Source organism: Mastigoproctus giganteus, chromosome 7 (genome assembly GCF_048544385.1).
Source record: "Mastigoproctus giganteus isolate SK-2022 chromosome 7, ASM4854438v1, whole genome shotgun sequence".
Classification (NCBI taxonomy): Eukaryota; Metazoa; Arthropoda; class Arachnida; order Uropygi; family Thelyphonidae; genus Mastigoproctus; species Mastigoproctus giganteus.
Window position 1 is genome coordinate 6,826,571 of NC_143581.1, and position 16,738 is coordinate 6,843,308.

Here is a 16,738-nt window from a genome sequence, read left to right on the forward strand (position 1 = left end):
GACCTTGCACAGATTGTTCATTTACCAACAAGAATCCCATACAATCCTAACCATACATACAAAATGCTTGATCTTTTTCTCACAAACAACCCTTCTAAGTACATGGTCGAAGTGAGTGGTCTTTTAGGCACCTCAGATGGTTATTGTTTGGTTTTTTTTTTTTTTAGGAGCATTAGCAACTAAGGCCATATTGCTCCGGGAAATGCGGCGATCATTCCCTGACCTTTCCGCATCCTCCATATTTGGTGATGAAGGGCTCAAACCCCGGTCTAATAGAAGCGTGTGCTAAGCACTGCTGCTCCTTCCCACCTGGCTACGGAGGCACCAGGCACCTCGGATTACAACTTGGTGATTTGTCTCTTCTCCAATGGAGCCATTATCCCATGGCTATTCCCAACCTCTTGTTGTTTGGCATTACGAGAATGCAAAATGGGATGACCTGTGAGATTCTTTTCTTTTTTTTCTTGGTTGGGTTACTGTTTCAAAACTTCTGAAGTCAATGTTTGCTCAGATCTTGTCAGTGAAATTATTCTTGTAGGAATGGAATCCTTTATCCCAAACTCCACTTTAAAATCTCGTCCTTTATCCAAACTTTTGTTTTTCCAATAAAGTACAAGGCTGTTCAGGGGAAGAATGTTGCATATCGTAATTGGCTTGTTTCCAATTCTTCAGTTTCATTTTCTGCCTACAACAAAACCCGCAACAATTGTAAAGCAGTCCAAACTAGATTTTGAACAGGCTAAGAGTAGAAAAATTACTTCTTGCCCTAATGGTAGCCGAGCATTCTGGTCTCTTGCCCATCTCTGCTCCCACCACTATCAAATCCAGATGGTTCTGTTGTCACTTCACCCAAGGATAAAGCTGACCTGCTAGCATCCCATTTTGTTTCCAACTCATGTATTAATGATCTTGGTAAAACACCTCCCACCATTCCCAACACATTCTTCATTGCCTTCTATGGTCTTTCGTCAAAAAGATGTCAAAAGGATTTTGATGAATCTTATTGCTAAGAAAGCTCCAGGTCGTGATGATATTTCTCCAATTGTTCTTAAAACCAGTACTCCTGAACTTACTCATTCTCTTTGACGCCTTTTTTCACTTTCTTATTCCAAAGTTGTTTTTCCTTCTGCATGGAAATTTGCTCATATCCAGACAGTTCCTAAAAAGAGTGACAAATCCCTCCCATCCAATTATCATCCCATTGCAATTAATTCTACTCTTTCTAAAGTAATGGAGAAATCAATTAACTGCCAACTCTTAAACTATCTAGAAACCTTCTGTCTGATCAACAATCGCCAGTATGGATTCCATCAGTGTCGATCCACTGGTGATATTCTGGCTTATGTTGCCCATTTAGGGACAAATTCAATGGAAAAGTTCAGTGAAACACAAGCAGTTGCTTTTGACATCTCAAAGGCTTTTGATCGTGTTTGGCATAAAGGACTTCTAAACAAGCTTCCATCTTATGGTTTGGCAAATGTGTTTTTGTAATTGTTTATCCAGTTTTCTCTCTGGTCACTTACTGAGGGTGATGGTAAATGGCTCTCTGTCTTCTAACTTCTCCACTAATGCTGGTGTCCCCCAAGGTTCAGTTCTTTCCCCCACTCTTTTCCTCTTGTATATTAATGACCCTCTTCCATTGACTGGAAATCCTCTCCATAGTTTTGCTGAAGATAGCCCATTGCATTCCATTTTCCGAAACCTTGCTCTACTCAATCAGCTTCAATTTTTCGAATATCTGCTACCAATTCCTAAAATGCCAATCTCCAGGTAATTCTCCAGTGGAGCAAAGACAACTTAGTTGATTTCAATCCTTCTAAAACTCTGTCTTGTCTTATATCTTGCAAAAAAGGATTCTTCTGCTCCTGTGCTTATCTTTAGTGACACTCCGATTTCTAGGCAAAATGATATATCTCTTTTGGGGATTCCCCTGACTTATCTCTCTTGGCACAAGCACATTACAAATATGCTTCCTCTGCAACTAATAAACTTGGTTTTCTCTTTCGCTCTCAGTGTTACTTTTCTTCCAAACAGCTGTTCACTCTGTACAAATGGCAAATCTGCCCTACCATGAAATACTGTTCCCACATCTGGGGCGGTGCCCCCAAAACCTCTCTCAGGCTTCTAGATTCCATTCAGAAGAGGGCAGTTAGGTTAATTAATGACTCCTCTCTAACAGAGTCTCTCCATTCACTGTCTCATAGATGTACTGTTTCTGCTGCATGCCTTTTGTACAGATACTTCCATGGGCACTGTTCTCCTGAATTGACTTATTATTACCCCTCTCTCTTTCAAAACAGTCAAAAAACGTGCCACCACCAACCAACATCCATTTACTGTCAAACTTAAAGAACCAACTTTTCATCTTCCTCGTTTATTCATTCAACTGCTGTTTTCTGGAACAACCTTCCTTCGTATGTATTTCCTGAAAATTACAGTCTACAGAAGTTCAAGTCTAATATCAACAAATATCTTCTTTCATCTTCTCAACCTCTAGCCCAAGCACAGTACCAATTACTATAGGTTCTAATACCGCTCATGTTTGGGATTTTCATAAAAAAAATAAATAATAAATAAATTTGCACATAATATTCTTCCACATATCTAAGCATAACGCTCTCAGTACAAAAATGTAAGGTACAGTAAATTGAAAAACTATGTTTGGACTAACAAATTTTCAAATTCTGGAATAGCATTTAAAAGAAACAAGTAAAATTGTTTCTTTTAACTCTTCTGTTAGGCCTTGAGTTTAGTTTTTTTAAATTTTTTACTTGAATAAAGCAAGTAAAGCAAATACATTGTTTTATTAACTTTAGAAGAGATTAACATTAACAGACTTTCTACATGAGTAAGGAAAACATGGCTAGAATTATCATCTTGCTTGGCCTGTTTACTTTCTGATTGCATTTACTTTTGCAGTCTTGTCCTGCAACACTTCTTTAACCAGCAGGTTCATCAACAGTTGAACCACCAATCTGATTCACCCCTTACTTCTAGAGTTTACATGTTTGTTTGTTTGTTATTTGGTTTTTAGGAGAATTAGCAACTAAGGCCAAATTGCTCCGGGGATATGTGGTGGTTATTCCCTGACCTTTCTGCATCCTCCGTATTTGGTGGTGTTTATATAAGTAAAGAAGTCTGTTGTTGTTTTTCTTTGCATCCTTTGCCAATTATTTCTCAAGCCTTCGCTTGCCTAACCTCCTTTGACTTGAAAATAGCTTATATCTGCCATATGTTTCTCTGTCTTGATAATTTATATGCATCACGTGCATTTTTCTTTTCTGCTATGAGCCTAATTAGTTCAACCAACAACTATTTAGGTCTAAATCTTGAACAGTATTTCTTAGTTGGTATGAAAAGCCTAGTTGCTTCCAAGATTATTTCCTTGAATACTTCCTATTTAGAATTCACTGTTTTTAACATCAGTTGATCCCAATGTATAGAATTTAAAAACTGTCTGAGACCGTTGTAGTCACCTTTACAAAAGCAAAACCCTTCCCTTTTACCCTTGATGGCAGTTACATCATTTAGTAAATCCCTTGTCCTGTTCCAGCTATCCTTTTTCGCATAATATATTCCCAGTCTTCCTGACAATAGAATCACCAACAATTTGTTCGTAAATAGCTGACTATGTCGTGTTTCCCACTGCTAGAGTACACAAAGCAAATGTTGTCTCTTTTTCAGACTTTACAATACATGGAAAATTTTTCAATATCTTCTGAAATTTTGTTTTATTTCTTTGGCATCTTACTGAGACATTGTTCATTAGCTTCATAAAAGTATGACAAAATTATTACACATTACAGAGAACAATGCCATTATCATATATTTCCATTTTGTAATGTACAGTAACACAGCATTCCTTAATGAAATAAGCTGAAATTTGCAATTTTTTTAATATAGTTTTAATGTAGTAGTTTTATATTTTTCTTTGTGAAAAGAAAAATGACAGTGAGATACTGAGTTTTCACAAAAAGTAAAGACAGAGAAACAGAGAATATTCTTCATCATAAAGTTAGAGAGTTGGTAGTTATTCTTAAGTTAACACTCAGCATTTATACTGTATAATTAACATTACATAATTTCTCCCATCCCTTTTTTCAATTCCTACTATTAGTTCACACTCTCCCTATATATATATATCTTGTTCAAATTTTCAATCGTTAATAAAATACTTTTTATTCATCCACTCAAGTTCAAATAAATTTTTTTAAACTTGTAGTGGATGACACTTGATGTTAATACAGTTTTTTCAAATATTAATTCATTAATTAAATTTAATTAATTAATTTTAGTTTTATATGGGAGAAAAAAATTTCTCTTATATAAGATATTTAGCAGGATATAAATTTAGGAATAAATACTGTCAGTGGCGAAGCGTATAGATCGCTGGAAAAAAATTTCTTTTTCAGATTCTTTTTTCATTCTGGGTTCTAGTCTGAGTCAAGGAGGGAACAAAATGGAAAACGAAACATGTGAATAAAAATAATAGTCCAACACCATGTATAGAAAGGAAAATGGAAAATTGCAAGGAAATTCGCTTTCTATTTTGCCACTTAATATTGTGATTCTGTCATATGTATATACAGGCATACCTCGGTTAACGTTACCTCTGATAACGAAGCTTCGATATAACGAAGTCGGCAATTTCAAGCCCCATTTAACATAAAAAAAAATTCCAGTTTAATCACCTAAAATCTAAACAAACTGAAGAAATTACGGAAACCTTTGGGGCTTCTCGTGGTTGGTTCGAGAAATTTAAAAAACGGGTCAGGATTCATAGTGTAAAATGAACAGGAGAAGCTGCAAATAAGTTTCCAGAAAAACTAAAGGAAATAATTGAACGTGAAAATTTTCCAAATTTGGTGTTCAATGTTGACGAAAGCAGTTTGTTCTGGAAATGGTTACCAACAAAAAGCTTCATTTCTATTGAAGAAAAATCAGCTGCTGGGTTCAAAGCAGCCAAAGACCGTTTAACGTTACTCTTTGGATCAAATGCCTCTGGCGATTATAAATTAAAATTGTTATTAGTTTACCATTCAGAAAATCCGAGGGCGTTAAAAGGTAACATAAAAATGAATTTACCCGTAATATGGAAAGCAAATAGAAAAGCGTGGGTTACCAAGGAGTTATTTACTGATTGGTTTGTTAACCACTTTTGTCCTGAAGTAAAATGGTATTGTGAAAAAAACAACTGTGAAGAAAAAGCTCTTTTGTTGTTAGACAATGCTCCGGGACATCCTACTGATCTTAACACGTTGGACATGCATTCCTGTCAAAGTTGTGTTTCTTCCAGCAAACACAACTTCCCTGATTCAACCATTGGATCAGGGAGTAACAGCATCATTTAAAGCTTATTATGTGCGTCGAACATTAAGCAATTTAACTGAACTAGAGGATAAAGAGGAAATGACAGTTAAAACTTTTTGGAAAAACTACACCATTAAAAACGCAATTGAAAACATTGATAGTTCTTGGAAAGAAGTGACTAAGAAATGCTTAAATGGAGTTTGGCGCAAAATATGGCCAGAAGTTGTACTAGAACAAGAAAATAACATCCAAGAAATTAGAAATGAAGTTATCCAGATGGCTCAATCAATAGGTTCCGAAAATGTCGATGAAGAGGATGTTAGAAATTTGTTGAATGCAGAAGATGGTTTTTCACTGGAAGATTTAGAAAACCTTGTTAGAAACGAAGACAAAGATAATGAAGACGAAGTTAAAGAAGTTCCTGCCGAAAAAGTGTTAACAACCAAAGATTTAAAAAGGTGCTTAAATGACATTGAAAACGTTTTAAATTTTTTTAGTGAAAATGATCCTGATTTAGGAAGAAGTGTTATTGTTAAGCGATCAGTGTTAAATGCAATAACTCCGTATAGGCAATTGTTAAATGAAAGAGAAAAAGAGCATAAACAATCAACTTTAGACTCATATTTTAAAATATGATTTCACTTTCTATGTAAGTTGACTGTTTATTTAATAAAACTTTTCTTTGTTCGAAAAAAAAGTTTCATTTTCTTTACGTAGGAACGTATCCCTATTCTGGCCATAGTATTTTTACCTCTGAAAACGAAGTTTCGCTTAACGAAGTAACTTCGTGGAACGCATCCTATTCGTTATTCGAGGTATGCCTGTATATATTTATATTAATTGTAATTATTTAATAAAAAGTAACTAAAATAAAATTTTTCTTTGTTGACCTAAGTAGGAATTGACTTTAAAAAATTTTTTTTTTATATTACTTGTTATTATTAATTTAAATAACTGCTATTCATAATTTTGTCAATAAGGAAAATCTGCCAGTGTGCAATCCCCATGGAAGATTCATACTAAGATTATTAGAGGGCAACTGCATGTTTTTACCATTAAAGATAACAAACATCTTTTAAGTTTAGGCTAGTCTTTCCCTTCCTATACCAATACCAAAGTCTAAATTACTCGTTGTAGTAGCTTTTAATGATGTGCCCATTATTATCATCATCATTAGCCATATGGTACAAGGAAGCCTGAGGCTGCACTAGCCAAAAAAAAAAAATCCAAATTACCCAGAGAGAGAGAGAGAGAGAGAGAGAGAGAGAGAGAGAGAGAGAGAGAGAGAGAGAGAGAGAGAGAGAGAGAGAGAGAGAGAGAGAGAGAGTAGAAGGGAATCACCAAGAAAAAGAAGAATGATGATATCCAGCTCAGGACCCTGGGAGTGCCAAGCCCATACTCACCAGATGTGAGCCCCTGGATACATTATCAAAGGACTTGAGAAATCTGAAAACTTAGAACCAAATTCCGCATAAATTTTATAAAAATATTACACAGGGATTTATATCTTGCAGTATTGTGTAAATGTGACTAGTACACAGTGCAGCAATTGGAAAAAGAGACTGATATTATGAGACGAGTGCTGGTGCTGCCATCTACTAAAAGTACATTGAAATGAAAAGTGATTGTTCCTTGAGCACCACAGTCAAGGTCACAGAAATTGCTGCAATTTCAGGATGTAATGTGAGCTGAACTGTATTCTCTGCTGTGTTTGTGTCGTGGGGCAAAAACAGAGAGCAGCAAACATCAAGTTTGTGTTTGACTGGGCAAAAGTGCCATGGAAATGTTTTAAATGATGAAGCAAGTGTATGGAGAGAAGTGTCTGTCTCATGAACGTGTGTTCAAGTAGTATAAATGTTTCACTCACAAAGAGAATTGCTGGAAGATAACGAATATTTGGACCCCACAAAACTGTTTGAACATCAGAGTTGATTGAAAAGGAGTGGGAAATCATTATCAATGATTGATGTGCAGCGCTCAGATTATTTCAGAAGATCTGTGCATTAATAAGGAAACCATTTTACAAATAATAACCCAGGATTTGAAGAGGGGGAAAAAAAAAAAAAAAAGGGGGTCTGTGCACAGTTTTTTCCACATTCAGTAAAAGACTGTCAACAACAGGCATGAGATGAACACTGCAGAGAACTCACTGAGGCAAATAAAGGCAAACCCAACTTCATGAATTCAGTTGTCACAGGTGACAAAACAAGGTACTTTCAGTACAATCCCACAACAAAACGACAAAGTGCAGAGTGGCAGTCTGTAGACGTTCCCAAACCCAAAAAAGATTTCGTCAAGAAAGGACAAAAACAAAACTCATCACTTTCTAGAGTAGCAAGGGAATTGTGCACAGAGTTTATGCCCAATGGCAAGAGTGTTACTGCTACTTACTATCTAGACATTTTGAAATGTTTGTTGAAAGGAATCCATCGGGTGCGACCTCTGTATAGAGAAGACAGCAGTTAGTTCCTCTTGCACAACAAGGTACCAAGCCACAAGGCTCTTGTTGTTTGGGAGTTTTTGACTAGCAAAAAGAGTCTGCATACTGTCGCATCCACTGTATTCACCAGACTTAGCCCTGTGTGACTTCTTTTTGTTCCTGAAGCTCAGGGAACCACTGAAAGGCTTATTTTTAATGATGTCAACACCATTCAAAGAGCTGTGATGAGAACGTTGAACAGCATAATAGTCATGGACTTCCATCAGTAATTCCAGTCACTTTGAAAAAACCAAGGTTAGTTTACTCATACATGGGATCATTATTTTTTCTAGAATCAGTCTCGTTTTCCAATTGCAATGTGTATATCTCATTTTTCAACTGCTGCAATGTGTTTATTTTCACCATAAACACCATATACATACATGCTTTTTGTAACTTTTAACATTGGTTTAAACAGTACTAACCTCATTTTCATAATATAACTATATTATACTCCAGTGTACAAAATATTTGAAACACTAAACAAAACTTAAAATGTGCAATAATTCTCTTCATAAAATTTTAAAAGACAGCAAAGGGAAAAATTGCAATTTCTTGGCATGACCTACTTTTTGTAGAAGGAGATTTAAGGTTATAGTAAATGCATTAATTTGTTTCACAACTGCTTGGCAACTTCTAATATACCAGACCAGCATTTCTCAACTGGTGGTATGTGGAAAAGGATTTGGTGGTACATGAATAATGAACGATTGAATTTTTAAAATTTATGAAATTATGAAAAATAAAATATTAAAAATTTCTCCTTCTAAAGGTAAATAATTATATGTTTTTCTTCACTTTTTTCAATCTAACAGGAGTTCACAAATCATGAGCTGATTTTCAAATATTTTGTTTATTCAACCTGCGTGTAGATAGCTATATATTTCAAAGAAAGCTTATAATCGATACTGAGTCTTATCTCATAGTGTTTGCTATTCCTTCCTGGAAAACTCTCTTACATGGCAGTATTGCTTTCGGTATGCATTGTTGCTTTAGTAAGTTACTGTGCCGTGTTGAGGATTTAGTAAAACAACTGCAAATGAAATATTTAAAAAATTGGACAATTTTATAACGGAAAACAATATTCTTGTTTTCCGTTATAAATAACTGATGGAGCTTGGACTTTAACAGGAAAGCATAGCAGTGTTGCAGCTAGTTTCTGCATATCCTGAAGCTAAGTTCACTCACTGCAGTATTCACTGTGAAGTCTTGGTTACAAAAGCAATACACAAAGAGCTGAAAACTGTTTTAGATCTGTTGGCTAAGATTGTAATTTTATTAAATCCCGTGAACTAAATTTGTATAAGTTCAAATTTTATGCCAAGAAATGGGGAGTGACCATTAAAAACTACTACTGCATGGTGAAGCTAGATGGTTGTCCAGAGGTAAAGTTTTAAACATCTTTTTGAAATTTGATCGGAAGTGCAAGTTTTCCTTTCCGATTCAAAATGTGAATTAAAAGACTATTTCTCTGATGAATTATGGTTGGCTAGATTAGCATATTTACCATGACAACTTAGGTATACACAGACAACCCAGCCCTGGTACTGAGAGAGGAGAGCAGAGTCATGCTAGAAGCTTCTGCTACTCAAGCCACTGACACCTTACTGAAGTGGGCTGATGAAAAGAATCTTTGCATATCCTCAACCAAGACCAACTCAGTACTGCTGCTAAAAGGTACCCCGGACATCGAGATCACTCCAAATCCGCATCCAAGGCACTACAATGAAGCTCACAAAGTAGCTAAAACACCTTGGGGTTGTCCTAGACAATAACCTGTCATTCACCCCTCATCTGACCTACATATAGAAAAAGATCAGAAGATACTCTGCTCTTGTTCATGAGGGTCTCAAGAGAACCCTCAAGCTATTCTATAAAAACATCTTCCTGCTGCCATAATGTATGCCTGGTGTGTAGTACCAGAAGGCCACCATGGCCATCAATAGAAGAAAACTGGAAACCACACAGCAGTATATATTACCTACAATAACAAGAGCTTGCAATACTGTAAGCATACACACTCTCCAGGCCCTGACGGGGCCTCTTCCCACAGATCTGGAAATAGTCTTCCACGGCATAACATATCAACTCTCCAAGAATGGGAGGCTAACCACCTGAACTTCACAGTGGACCCTGAAACCGACCACAAAATGGAATGCAAGTGTCTCCTCGCACACACCAACCAGACCTGGCAAACCACTTGCAGACATCAAAGGTGAAATCATTAAAAAATTCATTCCCAATATCCAACTGGTGTATCCAAACTATCCACCTTGGCTTTCTCATGGACTTCTCGCCACCTACCTGTTGACTGGCCATGGCACTATAAGAGAAAAACTTCATGGATTTGGATTAAGTGACACCCGCCCTATACCATTGCGGTCTATGCAAGACATGGGGACACTATGTATGGCTGCCCACCATACAAGGATCTCCACTGCTGATTTATAACCACTGCCCGAATAATGCTACAACCAGGAATACCTGATACTAACTGAAAGAGATACCTATAGTGCCTTCACTCAATATGAACTCTCTCTTGCATCCACCACCACAATTCTCTCAATATGTTGCTGTTAAGGCTAGAGAAATTGTTCAACGAAGAAAATCTTCGTTTTAAATATCAGTATGGTTTTAAGAGAAATAGTTCAACAGAGGATGCCCTACACGATTTGATTAATTTTAGTGTAAATTCTGGTGAGAAATATGTTAGCATTATTTATAGATTTCGAAGGAGCATTTGATACCGTATGGTATCAAAGTGTTCTTTTTTCATTAAAGAGAATTAAATTGTCCTGATTTGTTATAAAAAAAAAAAAAAAAAAGTAAAGTGCAGCCATTATCAACCCACTGCAGGATGGAAGCCTCCTCAACAATTCATGCTGAGGGAAATGGACCATAATCTGCCACGCTGGTCCAGTGCGGGTTGGCAGATCGACCGTATTCAGCAGTCAGGGGCTTGAACCCTGGTCTACTCAAAGAGCGTGTGCTACTGCACTCCCACTCCTGCCCACTCGGCTACGGAGGCAATCCCTAATTGTTATAAGGTGGCTTATACTGATGATTTGGTTTTGTGCGTGACAGGAAGATCTAGAGCAGTATTAGAAAGTAGAATGGAGGTTATTGTTCAGGATTTGACTGATTGAGCTACATTAAATAAACTAAAAATTTCATCAACTAAAACTGTCATGATGTTGTTAAAAGGAAAATTAGACTACAACAGACCACCTCGATTATTAGTAAACAAATTCCTCTTGTTTCCCAGGTAAAATATTTAGGGGTTATCTTGGATGATAAGTTATCATTTTCACAATATTTGAATTATTTAAGTAATACTATGACTGCTGCTATAGTTAGGGTTACACTGCTGCTATAGCTAGGGTTACCAGAAAAGATTGGGGATTAGGTAAATGCATTTTGTATCTATATTATAGAGCTATTTTTATTCCGATTGTGTCATATGCTGCATCAATTTGGTATGTTCATACTGTCAATGTAAAATTTAAACAAAAACTATTAATACAAAGAATAATGTTTTTAACTATTTTGCGTGTTTGTAAGACCGTTTTGACTAATGCTCTACAGGTGATTGCGGGAGTATTGCCTTTGGATTTAGCAGTCGTGTACAGAGCTTTTTGTTATTTTATACGTAAGGGAATACAAATTACATTTATGGGGATTACTAATGAAGTTTCTTCTGCAATCAGCAAACAGAAGAAAGAAATTTTGGTGAAATTAATTAAATTATGGCAGGACCGTTGGGATTCCAGTAGTACTGGTAGAGTAACTTATTTATTTATACCTAGTGTCGAATTTAATTTTAATAACAAATTGCATTGCTGGTTTTATCCAAGTATGGAATGCTCATATTTGATTACAGGGCATGGTTACTTAAAAAGTAAGTTGCATCAGTTTGGTTTAGTGGAAGATCCTTACTGTGTTTGTGGAAAGTTGGAAACATGGGATCATATCTTATATGAATGCAATTTGTATAATGAATTTAGATTAGACTTATTTAATTTGGTACCTAATTTTATTAGGGGTTCTGAATTAATTTGGCTGTCTAATGAAAGGAATTTTGTAGAATTTCAACGGTTTTGCAGGCTAACATTTATTTTTTATTTTTATTTTTTTTTTTTTTAGCATGCTTTGTGGAATAATCATGAGGCGGGATTGTTGCACTCACTGGTAAGAAGTATTCTCCTAGTTGTTGCATGTTTTTTTTTTTTTTTTTTCCTGGCTCTTGGGTGTGGGCACCCCCAAGAGCAGGACTACTTGCACCCACCAGTCTTGCACCTCTACTGGTGGGAGCAGGATTTAGGTGCAATATGCACTGCCAGAATTAGTAGACCCAGGCTTAACTCCTCATGCCAGGGATGGGTGCCAGGTGATAATTGCCCAACGGACTATCACCTGGTGGCAGAGTAGCCTGTTTCACTTATAACACATTACACACACTTACACTAACAGGCCATTATGAGAACATGGTATTATATGATAAATTGGTGGAGATGGATGTATGTCCAGGTGCCACCCTTTGAAAGTTAAATACATACATACATACATACTTGATGTATGGCTGCCCACTGTACGAGGATCTCCACTTTTTTTTTTTTTTTTTATTTGGTAGTTGTTGGCGCATCGGCTTCTGTGGCCATAATGCACTTCCCAAAGTTTTTGCAGTACTTTGATCCAAGCCCAAGGCGGGATTCGAACCCGCAACTTTTGGGTTGCTAGGCAGGCACTTTACCCACCCGGCTAGCCCGGTCAGTGGATCTCCAATGCTGATTTATAAACACCACCCGAATAATGCTACAACCAGGAATACCTGATACTAACTGAAAGAGATACCTATAGTGCCTTCACTCAATATGAACTCTTTCCTGCATCCACCACCACAATAGCAACAACCATGAATAACCCACCAGTGGGAACTTTGACCAAATTATGTCTAGAAGTTGCAACACTACACTCACCAGCCTCAAGAATTCACTGTCACCAAGTGCCAATGACAGCAAACAATACAAACCAACAACTAACGGCCACAGAGAGAAAAAAAAAAAGAGGATCATACTAACCGGACCTGACCCACGAAAGGTGTACGCTCAATATGTGGACGCCCCGGACAGAACACAGTTGAACAAGTGACTTTGTACTCAGCTGAATTGACTGCAATGTCCTTGGCATATACAGCCAGGAACAATCTGCTCCTCAGTGATTAGACATCATAAGAGCATCATATAGATGACACCGCCCCATCAAAGGATGACCATGTGACACATGGAGCCTCCTGGCCAGGTCATAGTCCCAAGAACGACTTTCGGACCAGCCGAATGAGACTGCAGAGCTTTCTGCATATGCTAGCTATGATGGTGATTAGTACCAGCACATTTGCTGGGCCCATCTTTCTTTCCCCCTCCCTTGGTGGCAGAGGAAGAGGCAGTCCTCCTGCTTCCTCCCCAATCCAGATTTCCTCCTGTTGGGGGCATAGCATGCCCCACTGACTTATAATGGGGACATCTCCTCTATTAACCCCATTTCTTGTCTTTCTCCCACCAGTCTTAAGTCTCCTCTCCCTCTCTATCTGCAAGCCAGTGTATATTGTCACCTCACAGGTCAAACTTTAACATCTAAATTAAATTCACCCACATTTTGGCCCATATTAAGCTAGTCTCTGTCTAGCTACTGAAATCTCAGGAAACGAGGTGGCAGGACCTGCCAGAGTAAACTAAAACTACTGGGTACCTGGTCTGCCTCCACAGGGCAAAGTGCGGGCAACATCAGGGGGGGTCTGGTGGCTAAATGGCCAGAGGAACAATGGTACATGCCACCACACACCTCAAGATCCATATATTTGTAAATCTGTCCTTGACAGTGAACTGTATCACATGACAATGTAAACTAACTATGTGGAGATGAGGGAAACCCCTGGTGCCATTTGACCCTAAACACACTTTACACTTTACCAGTCACAAAGTAAATGCAATAATAAAAAACTTGAGTTAATCCTGAAAGACTTGGATAAAAAGGTCTTAAGTTTCCTACCAAGTTTAGAAAATTTTCTTGGAGAAAATTTAATATTGAGACATGAATTAGTATCAAATATAAAAAGTCATTGTTTTCAGTAAATACATAATATCAAATTGTATTTCCCAGAAGATTATGAAAAAGAAAACGGTATCAGGAATCCATTTTTCTTCAGATTATCTACCAGAATATTTTTCTTCTGAAGAAAAAGCAACTTTTAGAAATTTCTTGTGACAGAAATTTAATGGATGATTTCAAAAACACTAACTTTTGGATTAAGCATAAGAAAGATTTTAAAGAAATTTCAGAAAGAGCAATACAAATTTTAATGCCATTTTGTTTGACATATTTATGTGAAACATGATTTTCTTTTATGATGTATTTAAAAAACAAATGTAGAACAAAACTCACGTTGGAGCCAAATTTGTTTGAAATTAAGTAAAATAGAACCAGATATAAAGAAACTAATTCCTGTCAAGCAAGCTCATGTCACATTAAGTCAATTATTTTTGTTAAATATTTATCCAAGTTCTCCCAATTTATTACATTTATTGGTATTGATTACAATTAAATCACCATGTTAATCAAATATTTAATAATTTATTTTGTATTGTTTTGTTTAATATTTTTTACTTAGTCTGTTCAATTTTTGTATTAAAAATGAAATAAAAATATGTATAATTTATAACATATTATGTGAATATTCTTGACTTCTCTTAATAAAAATAGATATTTTAATGAGTGGTACCAAAATTTTCAATTTTGGTTTTGATGGTGCAAGTATTAAAAAAAGGATGAGAACAGCTGTAATAGACATTTATAGTATTTCAATATCTTTCCTAGGGGAATATAAACAATATTAGTAATACTCTTATCTTTTTTCTGCAAGCCATACATGAACTCTTACCTTCGCAGAACTTTCCTTGAAAGTAGGTGTTGCAGATGGGGTAGATTGCAGAACGGTTCTGCTAGTATCTTTCCACAAGCCCAATCCCTAAATTGAACATATTAAAAAAAAAATCATATAATCAGTTTAAAAACACTTGTGAATTAGAATATCAAAATTTATAAAAAAAGTATAACTAATCCATTATTTAAAGAGTTTTGTCTTTATTTTTCCTTCAATTGTAAAACTGATGGAATTCAAGAATTAATTTATATTTATGAATCAACAGGGCTTACCTTTATTTTAGATATAGGAAGCTTCTTTTGTGAAGAATTTTGAGTAGCTCTCTTCCTGTGAACATGACACCCCAAAAAGATCTAGTCCGACTTAAGGAATGTAGAGAATAACCCCCAATCCCCCCACCCCATATCCAATTATTAGACCCCTAAATTTAACTCAAAATTCCTGCCACAGCACCAAAAAGGAAAAAAATCGATCCTTAATTATTAGCCAGTTTAGACCTCCAAAATCTAACTTTATGACAATGTCTTGCAAAACTGATATCGCCTTCCCCATGAATTATTAGCGAGTTGGACAAGGAGAGTTGGAAAAGAAGCTTCTTATATCTAAAATAAAGGTAAGCCCTGTTGATTCATAATATAATAGAATATAGGAAATATCGAGCACTTGATAGCTCTCTAGTATCAAATATTTATGAATGAATGAATGTTGATACAAATAATGTCCTTGTATCAATTATCACACATATATTGATAGATATGCACAGTCATGAATACAGTGTAATGTATGGAAATTACTCTACAAAATTAAATATTTGAAGACATACAAAAGCATGAACTTTAAAAACACAGCTGGTAAGGATTAAAAATATAGAAATAAGAATGCTTTCAGTTTATACACAAGTCACTGCTTTTTACTCTTCCCCCCTTAATATAAATCATAAATTATTACTGTTTACTATTCATTATATTATTGAAATGTAATGAAATAAAATACAAGCAACATGATAAAGAATATTTGTTAGAGCTCATATCACTATGTTCCACAAATCTCACCTTTTAAATGGTTTTCAGAATTTACAATTCATAATATTTACATAACATAATTTTGCATAACACTACACTTTTTAAGAACTGATCTCTTGTATTATGTATGGATTACTTGCATTTACTTATAATAAGTAAACAAACTCAAAACAGAAAATAAAAATAAGGAACTAAATAAACACATCAAAGAATGCAGAATGAGGCAGGGGGTAAAAAATTTAAGTGGATTACATACTAAGTTTTTAATATGGAAATTAACATGAACTCAAATTATACTTACTCAATTATATATTAGTTTAATGAAATTTAAAGGGTAACACATAAATATAAATTTCTCAAGTAAAACATTCTAATTTGGTACCCACAAGTTTAAGTTAATTAATGCATTATTAACATTAGCATTAGCAGTGGCATATGATGCAAGAAAGTAAGTTATAACAGCATACTGAAAAGAAAAAAAAAAAAACCTTTCCATTTCACCTACCCATTCCCTCCAAAAGTTTGTCTAGTTCTTCTCTGAATTTACTTAAGCTATAACTTCCACAACAGAAGTTGACTGCACATAAATGTAAGTTTGGTCCAGCAATCAATCACTTGCTGGCAAATGGTAAATTTCTGCACATCTATTTATTCTGAAACTGTCTTTTCTCAATTTGAATTCATGTCCCCTCGAGTGCGTAACAGAGCAATAGAAAGAATCCCATCCCATTAAGCTTGCTCAAACCTTTCAAATCGTTAACACTTGATTTTTTTTTTTTTTCAATTTTTTTTTATGGGTGAAACAAGTAAAAAATTCAGCGATTTTCTTATACTTTTAAAATTAATTAATTTTTTCTCATATTTTTTTCTAGAAGATTCATTCTATGTTGTTTTGATTTTCTATGATTATATATGTACAGTACATATATAATTTACGAACTTTCATTCCACATTCACAATTTTTGACATAACTATACTTACATAAAATAA

The 16,738-nt window shown here is 35.5% G+C and overlaps 1 protein-coding gene across 1 annotated transcript in view; it reads right to left on the reverse strand.

The window, feature by feature from the left end:
* LOC150082462 (piezo-type mechanosensitive ion channel component-like) overlaps positions 1 to 16,738 on the reverse strand; it is an 861,219-nt gene that overhangs the window by 147,435 nt on the left and 697,046 nt on the right. Inside the window, 1 exon segment of the mRNA XM_090377768.1 lies at positions 14,724 to 14,810. Within this exon segment, the coding sequence (XP_090233894.1) occupies positions 14,724 to 14,810 (87 nt within the window).